Below are 20661 nucleotides of genomic sequence, written 5' to 3'. Positions count from 1 at the left end.
AGAGACTCACGATTGGTATGTTGCCTCCCAGGTGCAAGGGTACGTGATGTCTCTGATCGTGTTTTCTGGGTCCTCAAGGGGAGGGGGAGCAGCCCCAGATCGTGGTCCACGTTGGCACCAACGACATAGGTAGGAAGAGGGGTGAGGATGTTAGACAGGCTTTCAGGGAGCTAGGTTGGAAGATCAGAGCTAGAACGAACAGAGTTGTTGTCTCTGGTTTGTTACCTGTGCCACGTGATAGAGAGTCGAGGAATAGGGAGAGAGAAGAGTTAAATGCGTGGCTACAGGGATGGTGCAGGAGGGAGGGATTCCGGTTTCTGGACAACTGGGGTTTTTTCTTGGGAAGGTGGGAGCTCTATAAACAGGATGGTCTACACCTGAATCTGAGGGGCACCAGTATCCTTGGGGGGAGGTTTGCTAGTGCTCTTTGGGAGGGTTTAAACTAACTCTGCAGGGGCATGGGAACCTGGACTGTAGCTTTAGGGTACAGGACCTTGAGTGTAGGGAGGTTAGGAATATGGCATCGATCTCGAAGGAGGGTGCCTGTAAACAGGAATGTGGCTTGAAGTGTGTATACTTCAATGCCAGAAGTATAAGAAATAAGGTAGGTGAGCTTGCAGCATGGGTTGGTACCTGGGACTTCGATGTTGTGGCCATTACAGAGACGTGGGTAGAACAGGGACAGGAATGGCTATTGCAGGTTCCAGGGTTTAAATGTTTTAGTAGGGTCAGAGATGGGGGTAAAAGAGGGGGAGGTGTGGCGTTGCTTGTCAAGGATAGTATGACAGCAGTAGAAAGGGTGATGGAGGAAGACTTGCCATCTGAGGTAGTGTGGGCGGAGGTTAGAAATAGGAAAGGTGAGGTCACTCTGTTAGGAGTTTTCTACAGGCCTCCAAATAGTCCAAGAGAAGTAGAGGAAAGTATTGCGAGGATGATTCAGGAGAAGAGTGAAAGTAGTAGGGTGGTTGTTATGGGGGACTTTAACTTCCCAGATATTGACTGGGAAAGCTATAGCTCGAGTTCGTTAGATGGGTCGGTGTTTGTCCAATGTGTGCAGGAGGGTTTCCTGACACAATATGTAGACAGGCCAACAAGAGGTGAGGCTATACTGGATTTGGTTCTAGGTAATGAACCAGGCCAGGTGTTAGACTTGGAGGTAGGTGAGCACTTCGGGGACAGTGACCACAACTCGGTGACTTTTACTCTAGTGATGGAGAGGGATAAGTGTGCACTGCAGGGCAACAGTTATAGCTGGGGGCAGGGAAATTATGATGCGGTGAGGCATGACTTAGGATGCGTGGATTGGAAAAATAGGCTTCAAGGGAAGAACACAAATGATATGTGGAGTTTGTTCAAGGAACAGCTAATGGGTGTCCTTGATAAGTATGTACCAGTCAGGCAGGGAGTAAAGGGTCTTGTGAGGGAGCCGTGGTTTAATAAGGAATTGGAATCCCTTGTGAAAGGGAAGAGGGCGGCCTATGTAAAGATGAGGCGTGAAGGTTCAGTTGGGGCGATTGAGAGTTATAAGGTAGCCTGGAAGGATCTAAAGAGAGAGCTAAGAGCAGCGAGAAGGGGACATGAAAAGTCCTTAGTTGGTAGGATTAGGGAAAACCCAAAGGCTTTCTATAGGTATGTCAGGAATAAAAGGATGACTAGGGTAGGTATCGGTCTAGTCAAGGATAGTAGTGGGAAGTTGTGTGTGGAGGCGGAGGAGATTGGTGAGACACTAAATCAATACTTTTCATCAGTATTCACTCAGGAACAGGACACTGTTGCTGATGTGAATATTGAGTCACAAGTGATTAGAATGGATGGCCTTGAGGTACGTAGGGAAGAGGTCTGGGGAATACTGGAAAGGATGAAAATAGATAAGTCCCCTGGGCCTGATGGCATTTATCCTAGGATCCTCTGGGAAGCTAGGGAGGAGATAGCGGAGCCATTGGCCTTGATTTTTATGTCGTCGTTATCGACGGGAATAGTGCCAGAAGACTGGAGGATAGCGAATGTGGTTCCCTTGTTCAAGAAGGGGAGCAGGGATAGCCCGAGTAACTATAGGCCAGTGAGTCTCACTTCTGTTGTGGGCAAAGTCTGAGAGAGAATTGTAAGGGATAGGATTTATGAACATCTGGATAGGAATAATGTGATCAAGGACAGTCAGCATGGTTTTGTGAAGGGCAGGTCGTGCCTCACAAACCTTATTGAATTCTTTGAGAAGGTGACCAAGGAACTGGACGAGGGTAAAGCAGTAGATGTGGTGTACATGGATTTTAGCAAGGCGTTCAATAAGGTACCCCATGGCAGGCTAATGCAAAAACTACGGAGGTATGGCATTGAGGGTGCATTAGAGGTTTGGATTAGGAATTGGCTGGCTGGAAGGAGACAGAGGGTAGTAGTTGATGGTATAGGTTCATCTTGGAGTGCAGTTACTAGTGGTGTTCCACAAGGATCTGTTTTGGGACCATTGCTGTTTGTCATTTTTATAAATGACCTGGAGGAGGGGCTTGAAGGCTAGGTGAGCAAGTTTGCGGATGACACGAAAGTCGGTGGAGTTGTGGACAGCGAAGAAGGATGTGGCAGGTTACAGCGCGATATAGATAAGTCGCAGAGCTGGGCAGTAAGGTGGCAAATGGAATTCAATGTAGCTAAGTCATTCACTTTGGTAGGAGTAACAAGAAGATGGATTACTGGGCTAATGGTACACTACTTGGTAGTGTGGATGAGCAGAGGGATCTTGGTGTCCATGTACACAGATCTTTGAAAGTTGCCACCCAGGTAAATAGTGCTGTGAAGAAGGCATATGGTGTACTGGGCTTTATTGGTAGAGGAATTGAGTTTCGGAGTCCTGAGGTCATGTTACAGTTGTATCAGACTCTGGTGCGGCCTCATCTGGAGTATTGTGTGCAGTTTTGGTCGCCATATTATAGGAAGGATGTGGAGGCATTGGAACGAGTGCAGAGGAGGTTTACCAGGATGTTGCCTGGCATGGTAGGAAGATCGTATGAGGAAAGGCTGAGGCACTTGGGACTTTTCTCATTGGAGAAAAGAAGGTTTAGGGGAGATTTGATAGAGGTGTACAAGATGATTAGGGGTTTAGATAGGGTTGACAGTGAGAACCTTTTTCCGCGTATGGAATCAGCTGTTACTAGGGGACACAGCTTTAAATTAAGGGGTGGTAGGTATAGGACAGATGTTAGGGGTAGATTTTTTACTCAGCGGGTTGTGAGTTCATCGAATGCCCTGCCAGTAGCAGTGGTGGACTCTCCCTCTTTATGGTCATTTAAGCGGGCATTGGACAAGCATATGGAGGTTATTGGGCTAGTGTAGGTTCGGTAGGCTTCGGTCAGCGCAACATCGAGGGCCGAAGGGCCTGTACTGCGCTGTATTTTTCTATGTTCTATGTTCTATGTTATAGTAGTGGTTCTGCACCCAGTCAAAGCCACAGTCATGGGCGTAGCCAAGGGGCTCCTCCTAGGCACCATCTTCAAGTTGTTTTCATTGTAACAGCTTATATCACTGGGCTCATGACTGCTTGACCTGAAACTGCGTTATTTATGGCAGTCCTCACCATTGGACCTCTGATAAAGAGGCAACAAAAAGGAACCAGGAAGCAATTATGGGAATCATCTTCAGACCACCTGAGATAACTGGGAGAAGCCTTCTGATAACAATTACCTTCCAACACAAGCAAAACACAGATGACAGATCACCAATTTCTCACACAATAATCCCTTTTCCCAATGACTAAATAATTTTCCCTTATAGTTTCTGTCTTCCAAGCAGGAACCCATAGTCTTACTTCAAGTTAACAACAGATGGCACCCTTTTTTCATTGACACTGGGGCTCCAATGTCTTTTGCAAAATCTGACATGAATCTGCCAATCTCTAAACAGATGAAGAAATTATCTGGTTTCCAAGGAGAAAGCCACAGATATCCACTTTCTGATCCAGTCTCCGTCTATTTCCAAGACTATTCCCTGGACCATCGTTTTGTGATTACAACCACATTACCATGCAACCTGATGGTCTGACACCTGCTGTGTGCCTTTCAAGTTCAACTTGCCTGCTCCCCTGATGGTATCCAACTTGACTCTGACTCAGTTGAATGCCAGCTGTATGTGTCCACTAAACCTCAATGGTGGTCACTTGATCTTGACTCTTAAGTGCCTGGAGGTCACTTCATCCTTGCTTATGATCAACTAAGCTAAGATAAATTTCTTGAAAACCTCTTTGCAGACTTGATTGGTACTGAATGGACTATATAGATTTTGGCTCAGGTCACCAGTCCAGAATGAGAAGCAGATTTTGTTCAACTACCTTCTCCCCACCTGTGGAAACAAGGGGAATCTTCAGCCCCTCACATCACTCAGAAAGTTAATCCCCCCCATCATGCTCAGGAACTGGGCCCTATGGGTCACCGTATAGTTACCGGGGCTGACCCACATTGTTACCTGTTGTAGACATGTCAAGAGGACATGACTGTCCTCTATTACCTAACTCCTACCTCCTGCAACGCCATGCTCCAGCACCATGAGAGTTGGGACATCCTTGATTTAGTCAACCCTGATGTATGGGTTGAGACATCTTCCCTTGTTGGACTCATGGATTGCAAACCCATTTGAGTTACCTTAAAACCAAATGTTATTCTATCATCTCTTTGCCAATATCCACTGAAACAACAAGCAATACCAAGCCTTACTGCTTTAATTGATGACTTTCTCCATCAAGGCATTCCAAGTCTCCTGTCAATCGCCTTGTAACACTCCAATTAGGGCTGTCCCGAGGCCTGGCAAGTCAGACCAATATAGGTTGGTTCAAGACTTAAGAGCTATCAATGTCATTGTCCAGCTACTTCATGCCTTGGTCCCAAACCCAGCTCATATTTTGTCCTCCATACCATCAGATACTAAATTTTTCACTGTTGTTGACCTCCAACATGACTTTTTCTCCTTGCCTCTTCATGAAAACAGTCAGTACTTATTGCCTTTAACTTTAATGGACAGCAGCTAACCTGGACTCGACTACCTCAAGGCTTCATTCACTCTCCAACACTTTTCTCTCAAACCTTACAGAAACAATTACAGTCTTTAACCCTGGCAAGTGGATCCACACTAATCCAATACATAGATGACCTCCTTGTCACCAGTATCGATAAAGAATCCAACTGCTCTGATGCTGTCCTCCTCCTGCTCAATTACTTAAAGTACTTAGGTTATGTAGTCTCTCCACAGAAAGTTTCCATTGCACTATGTCAGGTCAAGTTCCTAGGCTTTATCATATCTGCTGATTCATGCTCTCTGGAACAAAGTCGCATCACTCCTATTGTCAACTTCACAGTCCCAACCACTGCGCCAATGGCTGGGCATGGTCAACTTCTGTAGACAATGGATCCCCAGTGCGGCTCTCCATATTAAGATGTTGACTCCATTTTCCTCCTATGAAGGTACATTTACTCTCTCCTCAGAGGCAAAGCAAGCCTTCGATGAACTTAAGCAAGCCTTGTCACAAGCTCCAGCTTTGGGAAGACCACTTTATGACAGACCCTTCCAATTGTACTGCACCATCATGGCTGACTGTGCCTCTTCAGTACTCACTCAACTCCATGGAGATTGACATCGCCCAGTTGCCTATTTTCTACTATACTTGACCGTGTTGCTTTACGATATCCCACTGCACTCAAATCTTAACTACCATTTAGCTCAGTTTACAATCCACACAGAATCTCACACTGCAACAGGACATTGTCATCTACAGTTCACATTCCATAGTTGCCCTCCTGGGACAATTACAAACTCAACATTTGACTGCTACTCGCCAAAACCATAATGTGATTGATCTCCTTAACAATCCTTGATTAACTTTTAAGTACTGTACTACCATTAACCCTGCCGATTTCTTGGTTCATCCTCCTTCACCCTTGGACGTCCTCATTAATGAGTGGACAAGTTCGTCCAGAACTCTCTGGCACCCCTATCTCAGATCCTGATATCAATATGTTCACTGATGGTAGTTCTTTTACTGACCATAGAGGAACTCATCTTTTAGGCTATGCAATAGTTGATGACTGTGGCACTATCCTGGAGTCTGCCGCCTTTGAGATCCCTTTTTCTGCCCAGCAAGCTAAACTTTTTGCCCTCATCTGTGCCTGCATTCTAGGGACAGGTCTCCATGCTGACATGTACACTGTGGTGCTCGCTCAAAGTCTGACCTACTTTTAACCGCTTGGTGGCATCTGTGCCTCCAGCAGATAGCCCAACAAGTCAGTGATAAATGCCTCACCGGCCAAGACCATAATCCGGAGAAGGGTATGCCTTGCCCTGTGGGACAGACATCCCTCCCTGAGGGGCCCTTTCAAACCCTTCAACTTGATTTCATTGAGTTACAAAAGTGTCAAAACTATAAGTATGTTTTAGTTATTGTTGATGTTTTTTCTAATTGGGTTGACGCTCACCCTACTTTTAATGCTACTGCCAAAACTATTGTGAGTATCTTACTTAAGGAGGTTATTCCCTGCTTTGGCATTCCCCTCTGTCTGTCTTCTGACAATGGTCCTCATCTTAATGGTGACATAAATGAAGAATTATGCTCTCAATTTGGCATCTGCCGCCAACTCCATTGTGCTTATTGCCCACAGGCTGCAGGTCCTGTGGATTGTTGTAACCTGACTCTGAAAACTGAACTCACAAGACAGGCCTTTCCTGGGTTAAACTATTACCACTACTTCTGGTTCACCTATACTGCACTCCTGCTGGTAGAATCTGTTTATCTCCTGCTGAAATCGTTTATGACCGAGCCTTTCGCACACCTTGGAGTGACGCCACCGCCCCTGTTTACTTTCTCCACATGGCTAAAGACATGTCCGCCTATGTCCTCTCCTTAACTAGAATTTTGCAAGGACTTCATTCCAGAGAATGCACTGCTTACGAGAAGCTCCCCTCCCTTGATGGTGTTCCCACTATTGAGCCAGGCTCCTTTGTCCTCATCAAGAATTGGACATGCCACAACCTCCAATCTCGATAGGAGGGACCCTTTCAGGTCCTCCTCATCAACCCAACTGCTGTTAAAGTTGCTGGGCCTTCTGCCTAGGTCCACATCCATCATTGTAAGGTCATAGCATGAGCCCCTCAAAAGGGGGAAGATGATGGAGATGATGGGAATGAAAGGGGAACTAAGAGAGGAATCAGAACCAGACGATTAGGATACAGCTACTTTTTTTTTGAATAGTAATTTTCCTTCTGTTTTAGATATCCTAACTCTTGATTCAGAAATGACTATCAGGATCAAGATCAAGCTTACTCTGCTATATGAACTTGCCATTGCCAGCTTTAGTGCACAAGAAGGGACCATCTATCCGTGTGATCCTGAACAACCAGATACCGTATACCATTTATGCAAGAAACTGACTCCTTCGATGCATGGAACATTACCCAAGATGACTGTCATAGTGGTCACCTACTTCAACAAGATTGAACAATCCATTTACAGAACAAGCCCCAATGCTCTTTGCCCTGTCAAGGTGTTATGTGCCAATTTGATTGTACAGTTGTACTGTGGGCACTCCTGGTAAGCCTTGCCCCTATTTAAATGGAACATGCCACAAAAGAGAAAAAGGGGAAATTTATCTTTCACTAACAATTTGTTTCCCAAAGTCACAAAAGAATATTTGGCAAGGATGAAGTGGCTTGTTATGTCCTTACTTTAGCAAAAGACTCCCTGACCCCTCTTATCCTCCAGAATCCATAGAACATAGAAGAATACAGTGCAGTACAGGTCCTTTGGCCCTCGATGTTGCACTGATCCAAGCCCACCTAACCTACACTAGCCCACTATCTTCCATATACCTATCCAAAGCCTGTTTAAGTGCCCATAAAGAGGGAGAGTCCACCACTGCTACTGGCAGGGCATTCCATGAACTCACGACTCGCTGAGTAAAGAATCTACCCCTAACATCTGTCCTATACCTACCACCCCTTAATTTAAAGCTATGCCCCCTCATAATAGCTGACTCCGTATGTGGAAAAAGGTTCTCATGGTCAACCCTATCTAAACCCCTAATCATCTTGTACACCTCTATCAAGTCACCCCTAAATCTTCTTTTCTCCAATGAAAACAGCCCCAAGTGCCTCAGCCTTTCCTCATAGGATCTTCCTACCATACCAGGCAACATCCTGGTAAACCTCCTCTGCACCTGTTCCAGTGCCTCCACATCCTTCCTATAGTATGGCGACCAAAACTGCACACAATACTCCAGATGCGGCCGCACAGAGTCTTATATAACTGCAACATGACCTCAGGACTCCGGAAATCAATTCCTCTATCAATAAAACCAGTACGCCATATGCCTTCTTCACCGCACTATTTACCTGGGTGGCAACTTTCAGAGACCTGTGTACATGGACACCAGGATCCCTCTGCTCATCCACACTTCCAAGTATCAGACCATTAGCCCAGTACCCCACCTTTTTGTTACTCATACCAAAGTGAATCACCTCACACTTACCCACATTGAACTCCATTTGCCACCTTTCTGCCCAGCTCTGCAGCTTATCTATATTCCGCTGTAACCTGACATATCCTTCCTCACTGTCAACAACTCCACCGACTTTCCTATCATCCACAAACTTGCTCACCCAACCTTCTAGCCCCTCCTCCAGGTCATTTATAAAAATGACAAACAGCAATGGTCCCAAAACAGATCCTTGCGGAACACCGCTAGTAACTGCACTCCAAGATGAACCTTTACCATCAACTGCTACCCTCTGTCTTCTTCCAGCCAGCCAATTCCTAATCCAATCCTCCAACTCACCCTCAATGCCATACCTCCGTATTCTTTGCAGTAGCCTACCATGGGGAACCTTATCAAACACCTTACTAAAATCCATATACACCACATCTACCGCTTTACACTCGTCCACCTCCTTAGTTACCTTCTCAAAGAATTCAGTAAGGTTTGTGAACACGACCTGCCTTTCACAAAACCATGTTGACTATCCCTGATCACATTATTCCTATCCAGATGTTCATAAAACCTATCCCTTACAATTCTCTCTCAGACTTTGCCCACAACAGAAGTGAGGCTCACCTGCCTATAGTTACTAGGGTTATCCCTACTCCCCTTCTTGAATAAGGGAACCACATTTGCTATCCTCCAGTCTTCTGGCACTATTCCTGTAGACAACGAGGACATAAAAATCAAGGCCAATGGCTCTGCAATCTCCTCCCTTGCTTCCCAGAGAATCCTAGGATAAATGCCATCAGGCCCAGGGGACTTATCTATTTTCACCCTTTCCAGAATTTTCAACACCTCTTCCCTACATACCTCAAAGCCGTCCATTCTAATTAATTGTGACTCAGTATTCACATCGGCAACAATGTCCTGTTCCTGAGTGAATACTGACGAAAAGTATTCATTCAGTGCCTCTCCAATCTCTTCAGCCTCCACACGCAACTTCCCATTACTATCCTTGACTGGACCTTTTTTTTTAGATTAGATTACTTACAGTGTGGAAACAGGCCCTTTGGCCCAACAAGTCCACACCGACCCGCCGAAGCGCACCCACCCATACCCATTCCCCTACATCTAACACTACGGACAATCTAGCGTGGCCAATTCACCTAACCTGCACATTTTTGGACTGTGGGAGGAAACTGGAGCACCCGGAGGAAACCCACGCAGACACGGGGAGAATGTGCAAACTCCACACAGTCAGTCGCCTGAGGCAGGAATTGAACCCGGGTCTCTGGCGCTGTGAGGCAGCAGTGCTAGCCACTATGCCACCGTGCCGCCCACTAACTGACCTATTCCTACCCTAGTCATTCTTTTATTCCACACATACCTATAGAAAGCCTTTGGATTTTCCCTAATCCTACCAACTAAGGACTTTTCATGTCCCCTCCTTGCTGCTCTTCGCTCTCTCTTCAGATCCTTCCTGGCTACTTTATAACTCTCAATTGCCCCAGTTGAACCTTCACGCCTCATTTTTACATAGGCCGCCCTCTTCCCTTTAACAAGGGATTCCAATTCCTTATTAAACCATGGCTCCCTCACACGACCCTTTCCTCCCTGCCTGACAGGTACATACTTATCAAGGACACTCAATAGTTGCTCCTTGAACAAGCTCCACATATCAATTGTGCCCTTGCCTTGAAGCCTACTATTCCAAACCACGCATCCTAAGTCGTGCCTCACCGTATCATAATTTCCCTGCCCCCAGCTATAACTCTTGCCCTGCAATGCACACTTATCCCTCTCCATCACTAGAGTAAAAGTCACCGAATTGTGGTCACTGTCCCCAAAGTGCTCACCTACCTCCAATTCTAACACCTGGCCTGGTTCGTTTCCCAGAACCAAATCCAGTATGGCCTCACCTCTCGTTGGCCTGTCTACATATTGTGTCAGGAAACCCTCCTGCACACATTGGACAAACACCGACCCATCTAACGAACTCGAGCTATAGCTTTCCCAGTCAATATCAGGAAAGTTAAAGTCCCCCATAACAACCACCCTATTACTTTCACTCTTCTCCTGAATCATCCTCGCAATCCTTTCTTCTACATCTCTCGGACTATTAGGAGGCCTGTAGAAAACTCCTAACAGGATGACCTCACCTTTCCTATTCCTAACCTCAGCCCAAACTACCTCAGATGGCGAGTCTTCATCCATCGTCCTTTCCACCACTGTAATACTATCTTTGACAAGCAATGCCACACCTCCCCCTCTTTTACCCCCATCTCTGACCCTACTAAAACATTTAAACCCTGGAACCTGCAACAGCCAATCCTGTCCCTGTTCTACCCATGTCTCCGTAATAGCCACAACATCGAAATCCTAGGTACCAACCCACGCTGCAAGTTAACCACCTTATTTCGTATACTTCTTGCATTAAAGTATACACACTTCAAGCCACTTTCCTGTTTACAGGCACCCTCCTTTGAGATTGATGCCATGTTCCTAACCTCCCTACACTCCAGGTCCTGCACCCTAAAGCTACAGTCTAGGTTCCCATGCCCCGGCAGAGTTAGTTTAAACCCCCCCCCAAGAGCACTAGCAAACCTCCCCCCAAGGATACTGGTGCCCCTCAGGTTCAGGTGTAGACCATCCTGTTTATAGAGGTCCCACCTTCCCCAGAAAGAACCCCAGTTATCCAGATACCGGAATCCCTCCCTCCTGCACCATCCCTGTAGCCACGCATTTAACTGTTCTCTCTCTCTATTCCTCGACTCTCTATCATGTGGCACAGGTAACAAACCAGAGACAACAACTCTGTTTGTTCTAACTCTGAGCTTCAAAGAAGGAGTATGGAATGGTTCTAAAACATTTATGGAACGTAATATTTCTTTTGATTATTATCTATCCCCACCTGTTAGTTGCTTAGGGACTTCCTCCAATAAATCCGTGATAACCTTTCCGAATTGCTATAATGGTAAGGGAAGGGGTTCACTTAGGCAAATGCAACTAAGACTATCCCCCGTGCTATGATCAAATGTACCAGTTGCCACTGCTCCCCTGAAGGACCTCACATCTCATGCGTATACCTTAAGGGGGAGTGTGTCTCTATTACCACTGGTATTCAGGCCCTTTACGGAATGGATAATAGTACCCACCTTCATTATGAGACCCTTAATTGCACCCATATTTTCCCATTTGCTTGATGCAAGGAATCATTCTGGGACAATAACCATATCTCTTACCAAAAGACCCACCTCTTTCGATTGGATAACTTTCATCCTAAGCCCCTAAGACAATACAATGTATTCATGGACTATCCAGATACTCCAGGAAGTCACAAAGATAGGCCTGTTTCTTATTAGGAAGGTCCCTCCATTATCTATGCCAAACCTGGTTATTAATTTTTAGCCATAGTAAGGCAACTAACTACATTGTCATGAATAAAATAAGTACTCCTCATGCCGTAACTGTAGGAACACCTTTTCCGAACAAGGTTCCTTGTCCAATTACCTGGTAACAAGATTGGGATTCCCCTGTCAAACTTTCAGTCTCCCTGAGTTCTGCACAGATTGGAAGAATCCAAAGGCTTTAAGAAAAACTAAAACTCACTTTTTGGAATATGCATTTCTTCGGGTTTTTTTCTGTAGGAGGATCTGCAGGAATAATTAGCTATCAAAACTGTAATTATCTCATTTGTGGTCTCACCCTCTTGGGTAATGAAACAACTGATGCCTTATCAGGAGTTAGGGACATGCTTTCAGAATTGCGCCTATTTACCCAACAAAACCAGTATGCCCTCGCTTACATACTTACAAAGGAAGGTGGAGTTTGCACCATAGTCAAAGGTAAATGCATCATGGGGTCACTGACCTCATCGAAAATATTACTAGGCATATAGATAACATTCCCACCTTCGCCAGTCAAATGAATGAAGGTGCAGGATGGAGAGACTGGGGTTTTGGCTCATGGTACAATTGGCTGATCAATATGGCAATGTGTGCAGCTATTGTTTTAGTTGGCTTTTTTGTTGGCATTGCTATTGTTAAGTGTATTAATGCTAAAATATTAGCTTCTATTGACAGCATTAGTTCCACCCAGAAAATGCTTCTCCACTGAGTTGAAGATGAGAAAGCGCCATTATCTGCCCCGGTCCCTCCCCGGTGGAGGAGAAAGTATGGTAATCCTTGGCTGCCATTCAACTGGATTAATCTGATCTGTGTTCTCCCATTACAGTGTGGTCATGGAATGACCAAAGAGGGGAGATGAAGATCTAAAATCTGGATTTAGGCTGTTGTCAGGAGCAACAAATCTATGCAAGCTTTTATTAACCACAAAATGGCTTTTCAATATAAAGTAACATAACAAAATGGCTTCAGGTTAATACTGTGCTAAAATGGTTAGAAGCCGTCTTCCTGCTTTGCTGATCTAGCTGAATTAAAAGATAAAGCAGACAATGGAGTCTTCATAATATGAATCATAAGACATCAACTGACCACCCTGACTAACCTTGAATAACGAGTATGAGGTGACAATGTGCGTAAGACAATACTGTTTCCCAGGAAATATCATTGGATTAACATGCCATCCATTATGTTACCTTTTCACATTTCATTGGTTTTCCTTTATAATTAAGGTTGTATCGTCTTTTAAGAAACATATAAAAAAAGCTTATTGTTCAAATTCAATTGCGTAATTTCTCCAAGGAACACAGAAGCTTTTAACCTCTGTGTTGCTGGACAAATTTGCGCCCAGCCAATATGATTAAACTATGAAACTTTACTGAAACAGACCATACTCCTAGTGATTCTTTTGACCATTCGCAGAACCGAGAGGCCCCTCCTGGGGGTCTAGATCTTCAGCAGGACCCCACTTGTCACTGCCTGGCATTCGGTAAAAGGTCAATCTATTCCTACTATGCATTTCCTGTCTGCCAACCAGGTTTTATTTATTTCAATACACTAACCCCAATCCTATTTTGTTTTTAAATTTTACACATTAGTCTCTTAGGTAGGACTTTACAAAAACTTTTCTGAAAGTCAAAATGTATACATCCACTGGATCACCATTATCAACTCTATGAGTTACATTGTCACAGAATTCCTGTAGATTCATCAAACATTACTTCCTTTCATAAATCCACATTGACTGTTTTGCAAGTGCTCAGTTACTAAATCTTTCATAATGGACTCTAACATATTCTCCATAACTGACATCACACTAACTGGTTTATAATTCACAGTTGTTTCTCTGTCTCCCTTTTACATAGAGGGATTATATTACCTGCCCCCCAATGTGAAGGAACTGTTCTCGAGTCAATTGACTATTGCAAAATTACCATCAATGCATTCCACTAAAGGGCCACTTCCTTTAATAGTTGGGGATGTAGGTTATCAGGGTTTGGGGATTTATCTGCCTTCAATCCTATCAATTTCCCCTGTAGTCACTGTATTGAGATCAGCTAGCAAGACATCATAGAATATGAGTTCCCTAATTGGGGCTGTTAATCTGGTCCAATCAGGCAGCCCTAGTTGACAGTTTAAAAGGGGAATGTTATTTCTGGCATCCTGTTGTCATAAACAAAAATGAAATAAAAAAAAATAAAAGGGGAATGTTAGAGATATTGCCACTCTGGTAGGTGACTCTGAAGAGGCAGTACGAAAGTCAAAAACTGTTCATTTATAAACAAAGGATGACTTGGTGATGGGATACTATCCTCTATGGAGTTATTTTATCCCAATCCCATTTCCCCACTGATTTCCTTCAGTTCCCTCATCTCACAAAACCCAACATACATTTTTAGTGTTTAATGTTCCATGTGGAAACAGGAATTCAGAAACATATTCCCAACAAAGCCTAAAACTGTTTAAATATTTTGTTACTTATCTATAATGTACACAATTATGTGTAAAACTGCTCATTGTTCATACCTTGCTGATTGACAAGAAATTCAAACATGGTCTCAGGGCTACCTGCTGGAATGGCAGGTAGATCCAACTTGCTGTTGTGTGTTTGGAGGAATTTCTCAAGTTTAGCTCGACTGTCTAGTTCCAACAGGGCACCAACACTCCACATGAGCCCAAATACAAAGAGCCGCCTAAGTTGTACATCATTAACATTCACTCCAACTTCCAATAAACCTTCCAGCAGATTTATGGACTAAGGGAATAGAAAAATATGCACTGTTAATGAATATATCACCAGGACTTTGTTATTTCCTTTAAAGCAAACATTAACACTTTAACCATTTTTCAATGGATGTTAATACCCCTGATTAGCATTATTCAATATACCAAGTGTGAGAGAAAAGAAGAACAAGGGCTGAATTTTATGTTACCTTAAAAACAGGATTGCAATGATGGGGTCAATAAGCTTCTTCACATGGCCTTCCCACTGGCTTCCTATCTGCCCCAATCTGTCAGCAATTAACTGGTTGGATGGGTGAGGCCTAGTTCAATCCAACTGTCCTTACCCCAGTGAGGCGCTTATGTTTTGTAGAAGGGTCACTCGACCCAAAACGCTAACTCTGATTCTCTCCACGAGGCTGCCAGATCTGCTGAACTTTCCCAACAATTTATATTTTTGCCTCAGGCTCTTATGTGGTTAATTAATGCCACTCTTTCAACCTCATTTTTCTGGCTGGTAGAAATAGTTCAAGGGAAGTTGGAAGACCTGGAAAGTGGCCCCACTTACGCCTTGGACAAGAGTGGGAATGGAGGGTGCTATACATGTATATGTAGTTGGGGGAGCTGCCCCTTTAAGAGAACTGGTCAAGTGACCGGCTGGGTGGAGCTTGGGTCTTGTTTAGAATCAGCTGAAGAGGTATGAGCATTGTCAATAAAGTGCTCCTGTTCACCTTGCCACTTGTCTACCTGGTATATAACTCCAAGTTCAAAACGAAGCACCAACATAACACTAGGGGATGAAACTGGGATCTGGTCAATGAACTGTGTGAGAAAGCTTATTTTTTGTCCAGAGGAGTTACTGCCAGGCTTTGGAAACAGCATAAGGAAGTAACTTCAGGAAAGCAACTGCACGGTGACACGGGCCGCGGTCATCATCGCCAGGAAGGGAAATACTCATTGGAGAGCAGCAGTCATGAGAGGATTTGGGCCACGAGGAAAGAAGGCACTCACCGGGGAGTGAGCTGAAAATGGCAACTCGGGCTGACGGCTGAAGTACAGAGTACGCATTTGTCTGGCAGCTACCAAAGAGTGGCCGTGGGGGGATTCAAGATGCAGCAATGCCAGGGAGGAACAGTATGCTAACACCATCAGTGAGGAAATAGCTAACACAAGAGTGTTCATCAACGAGTCTCTGTCTGCTTTCAGCTCCTAGACTCTAATGGATGGAAAGATTTCCACTGGCAGGAAAAGAAAATAGCAGGGCAATTTGAGGAGATGGGCCCATTTGATGAGGGGTCAGAAAAATGGTCTTAATGCACAGAAAGCCTTAATATGTTCTTAAATGTGAACAAAGAGGTTGAAGACACCATGGTACTGGTTTTCATAAGTACCATCGGGAGCAAGGCCTTCGCAATTCTGAGGTGTGACCAGTGAAATTCTTGAAGAATTCCGAGAGCCATCAAAGTGTTTGGAAAAATTAGCATCTACACTGCTGATGATCATGGAATATTTCTGCTTTTATAAACAGGTAAAGTACACAGGAGAGTTTATTACCCAAACTGTAGCCACCTTAAAGAGGTAACAGAACATTGCAAATTCAATGGGTTCCTCCAAGATGCTTTGCGGGACTGTATGGTTTTTGCCTCTGACATGAAGTGAAGCAGTGGAAGCTACTAACAAGGAGAGACATAGATTTCAAGGTAGTTTTTGAAACTATCTCAATGGAGATGACTGCCAGCAAAGCAACTCATTTGGTCTATGGTACCTGGGTGCATAAGTAGTGGAAAGTCAGTTGAGTACGGTACCAATCATAGGATGCCACTAATGTGACAAAGCCACAATGTGTTGAACTCGGGAAGCCCCATGCCACAGGTGTAAGTGAATGGGGTCATATTGCCTGAAATTGCCGGGTACAACCCAAACAAGACAAGGGGATTCTGAGAATCAACCCTGGAGAGGAGAGATTAGCTACATGCTGCTATCCAGGGATTAGACAGGGACACAGCTGGGTCAGCAGAAGAAGCAGAATGCTCAAGGTCAGCAAAGTTTAGATGAAACATACCATCAGTACGGATGAAACTGATTATTTCTGGGCTCTTCCCGAATTAGAGGGTAAGGCAGTAAAAATAAAAATGGATACGGCTGCAGCAGTGTCCCTGATTTTTAAATCAGTCTACAGAGAGATGTTAAGGACACTACCACTGAAGTGTGCAAAGATTCTACACCGACATACATGGAATAAATGGTGCCACTGAAGGTCTATGCACTGGTGACAATATAGTTAAGGGATCAATGTGCAGAATTGCCACTTTATGTATTAAAAGGCGTTATGAAGCCCTGCTCCTCATTACAAAATTTAAGGTTGAATATGGGCATGGTTAATAGGTTGGCAGACTCAAACATGCATTTACAAGAGATCCCGGGCAAGCACAAAGATGTCTTCAAAGGAACCCTGGGGGAAATGAAAGGAGTTGAAACTAAGTTATAGCTGAAGCCAGAGATTCACCCGAATACATTATCTGGCCTAAAGTGGAGCAGGGTCTGGAATGGCTGGTGAACCTGGGAGCATTAGAACCAGTACCAACTATGAACAGGCCAATTCAATCACAGCAGCATTAAAAACAAATAAAGTAAATGTGGTGCAAATTGAAATGAGCAGGTCTAATGTGGTAGGAATCATGGAGATGTGGCTGCAAGGGGATCAGGACTGGAAGCTGAATATATCCAAGGAAATATATCCTATCAGAAATACAGGCAGCTGGGCAGAGGGGGTGGGATCGCCTTATTCGTAAGAAATGAAACTAAATCGATAGCCAAGAAACAATGTAGGATCAGATGATGTCGAATTTGTCTGGGTAGAATTAAAAGAAACATAATAGAAGATATGTCAGGATGTGGGGCACAAGATACACCAGGAGATAGAAAAGGTGTGTAAGAAAGACAAGGTTACAGTGATCATGGGGGATTTTAATATGCAGGTGGTCTGGGAAAAGCAGGTTGGTTGTGGATTGCAAGAAAAGGAATTTGTGGAATATTTCCAAGATGGCTTTTTGGAGCAACTTGTGGAGGAGCCCACGAGGGGACATGCAGTACTGGATTTAGTGTTTTGCAATGAGGCAGACTTGATAAGGGAGCTTCGAGTGAAGGAACCCTTAGGAGGCAGTGAGCATGATATGATCAAATTCACTCTTCAATTGGAGAGTCAGATGTAATGGTATTAATATTGAATAAAAGCAACTACCGAGGCATGAGGGAGAGCTGGGCAGAATTGACTGGGAGAGGAGCATAGCAGGAAAGACGGTGGAGCAGCAATGGCAGGGGTTTCTGGGAGTAATTCAGGAGATCGAGCAGATATTCATCCAGAGGAAAAAGAAGCATGGTACAGGGAGGATGAGGCAACCATGGCTGAGTAGGGAGGTCAGGGATAGCATCAAAGGAAAAGAGAAAGCATATAATGGAGCAAAGAACAGTGGGAAACCAGAGGTTTGGGAAGCTTACAAAGACCAATAGAGGGCAACAAAAAATAAATAAGATTGCAGGAGTTTCTTTAGATATACAAAAGGTGGAAGAGAGGCAAAAGTGGACATTGGGCCACTGAAAAATTATTAGATTAGATTAGATTAGATTAGATTAGATTACTTACAGTGTGGAAACAGGCCCTTCGGCCCAACAAGTCCACACCGCCCCGCCGAAGCGTAACCCACCCATACCCCTACCCCTACTGGAGTAGGGGTAGGGGTATGGGTGGGTTATGCTGGAGAAGTAGTAATGGGGAACAAAGAAATGGCAAAAGAACTGAGCAAATACTTTGCGTCAGTCCTAATGGAGGAAGACATGAGTAACATCCCAAAAGTTCAAAGCAGTCAAGGGACAGAGGTAAGTATGGTGGCTATCACTCAGGAGAAGGTGATAGGGAAACTGAAAGTTCTGAAGGTGGATAAATAACCTCGACCAGATGGTTTACACCCAAGAGTTCTGAAGGAGATAGCTGAAGAGATAGTGGAGGCACTAGTGATGATCTTGCAGGAATCACTAGAGTCAGGAAAGGTCCCAGAGGACTGTAAAATCATTAATGTAATCCCCCTGTTTATGAAGGGAGTAAGGCAAAAGATGGAAAATTACAGGCTGATTAGCCTGACCTTGGTCATTGGTCAGATTTTGAAGTTCATTATGAAGGCTGAGTTTTCTGAATACTTGGAAGTGCACGGTAAAATAGGGCAAAGTCAATATAGTTTCATCAAGGGGACATCCTGCCTGACAAATCTGTTAGAATTCTTTGAGGAGGTAATGAGCAGTTTAGACCAAGGAGGGCCGATGGATGTTATCTACTTGGACTTCCAGAAGGCCTTTGACAAGATGTTGATCAGGAGGCTGCTGAGTAAGATAAGAGCCCATGGGGTTAAAGTACTAGCATGGACTGGCTGTCTGGCAGAAAGTAGAGAGTGGGGATGAAAGGGTCCTTCTCAGGGTGGCAGCTGGTGACAAATGGTGTTCCACAAGGGTTAATGTTGGGACCATAACCTTTCACTTTATACATTAATGATCTAGATGAAGGAATTGAGGGCATTCTGGCTACGTTTGCAAATGATACAGAAATAGATAAAGAGTCAGGCAGCATTGAGGAGTCAGGAGGCAGGAGGCTGCAGAAGGATTTGGACAGGTTAGGAAAGCGGGCAAAGAAGTGGCAGATAGAATACAGCATAGGAAAGTGTGAGATTATGCAGTTTGGTAGGAAGAATAGAGACAGAGACTATTTCTAAAAAGGGAGAAAATTCAAGTGTCGGAAGAGCAAAGGGAATTGGGAGTCCTACTCCAGGATTCTCTGAAGGTAACCTTGCAGGTTGAGTCGATAGTTAGGATGGCAAAACAATTGTGTCATACTGTCATAGAGATATACAAAACAAATCAGACCCTTTGGTTCAATTCGTCCATGCCAACCAGATATCCTATACAAATCTAGTCCCATTTGCCAGCATTTGGCCCATATCCCTGCAAACCCTTCCTATTCATATACCCATCCAGATACCCTTTAAGTGTTGTAATTATACCAGCCTCCATCACTTCCTCTGGCAGCTGATTCCATACACGTACCACTATCCACGTGAAAAAGATGCCCTTTAGGTCCCTTTTATATCTTCCCCCCCTCACTGAAATTATGCCCTCTAGTTTTGGACACAATATTAGTATTTATTTCAACAGGACAAGAATATAAATGCAGGAATGTATTTTTGAGGTATCATAAGGCTCTGATCAGACTACACTTAGAATATTGTGAGCAATCTTGGGTCACATATCTTAGGAACTGAGGAGGTACATGTGATTAATCCCAGAAATTAAAGGCTTAACATATGAGGAACATTTGAGGACTCTGCGTCAATACTCAATGGAGTTTAGAAGGATGGGTGGGGGGGTGGGAGATTTAATTGATATGTACAGAATACTGAAAAGACAGAATAGAGTGAACATTGAGAAGATGTTTCCATTAGCAGGATAGACTAGGTCCCAAGGGCAGAGCCTTAGAGTAAAGGGAAGAGCCTTTAGAACAGAGATGAGGAGAAACTTCTTCAGCAATAGAGAGGTCGAAAAGTGTGGCACTGGAAAAGCATCGCAGGTCAGGCAGCATCTGAGGAGCAGGAAAATAGACATGTCAGGCATAAGCCCTTCATCAGGAATGTGGGGGGGGGGGGTGGTAAAGGGGTCTTAGAGATAAATAGGAAGGTAGGGGGAAAGGTAGGTGAGAGGGAGATAGGTAGATGAGGTGGGGGATGCTAGTGATAGGCCAGTGGGGTGGGCGGTGTGGATAGGTGGAAAGGAAGAAGGAAAAGTCAAGAGGGTGGTGCCAAGTTGGAGGGTTGGGTCTGGGATGAGGGGACATGAGTAAACTGATATTGATGTTGTGTCGTGGAGGGCCCCAGACAGAAGATGAGGCATCCTTCCTCCAGCCATCATATGGCTTAGATTTGGTGGTGGAGGAGGCCCAGGACCTGCATGTCCTTGGTGGAGTGGGAGGGGGAGTTGAAGTGGTCGGCCATGGGGGAGTGGAGTTGTTTGGTGTGTGCGTGTGTCAGAGATGTTCCCTGAAATATTCCACA

At 44.5% G+C, this 20661-nt stretch overlaps 1 protein-coding gene across 1 annotated transcript in view; it reads right to left on the bottom strand.

Annotated features, from left to right (window-relative positions):
* LOC140453945 (dynein axonemal heavy chain 8-like) overlaps positions 1-20661 on the bottom strand; it is a 1117430-nt gene that overhangs the window by 306731 nt on the left and 790038 nt on the right. The window contains exon 53 of the mRNA XM_072548819.1: positions 14375-14603. Coding sequence (XP_072404920.1) covers positions 14375-14603 — 229 coding nt within the window. The remainder of the gene's footprint in view (positions 1-14374; positions 14604-20661) is intronic.

Source organism: Chiloscyllium punctatum, chromosome 3, assembly GCF_047496795.1.
Source record: "Chiloscyllium punctatum isolate Juve2018m chromosome 3, sChiPun1.3, whole genome shotgun sequence".
Lineage (NCBI taxonomy): Eukaryota > Metazoa > Chordata > Chondrichthyes > Orectolobiformes > Hemiscylliidae > Chiloscyllium > Chiloscyllium punctatum.
This window is presented reverse-complemented; position numbering and strand designations above follow the sequence as displayed.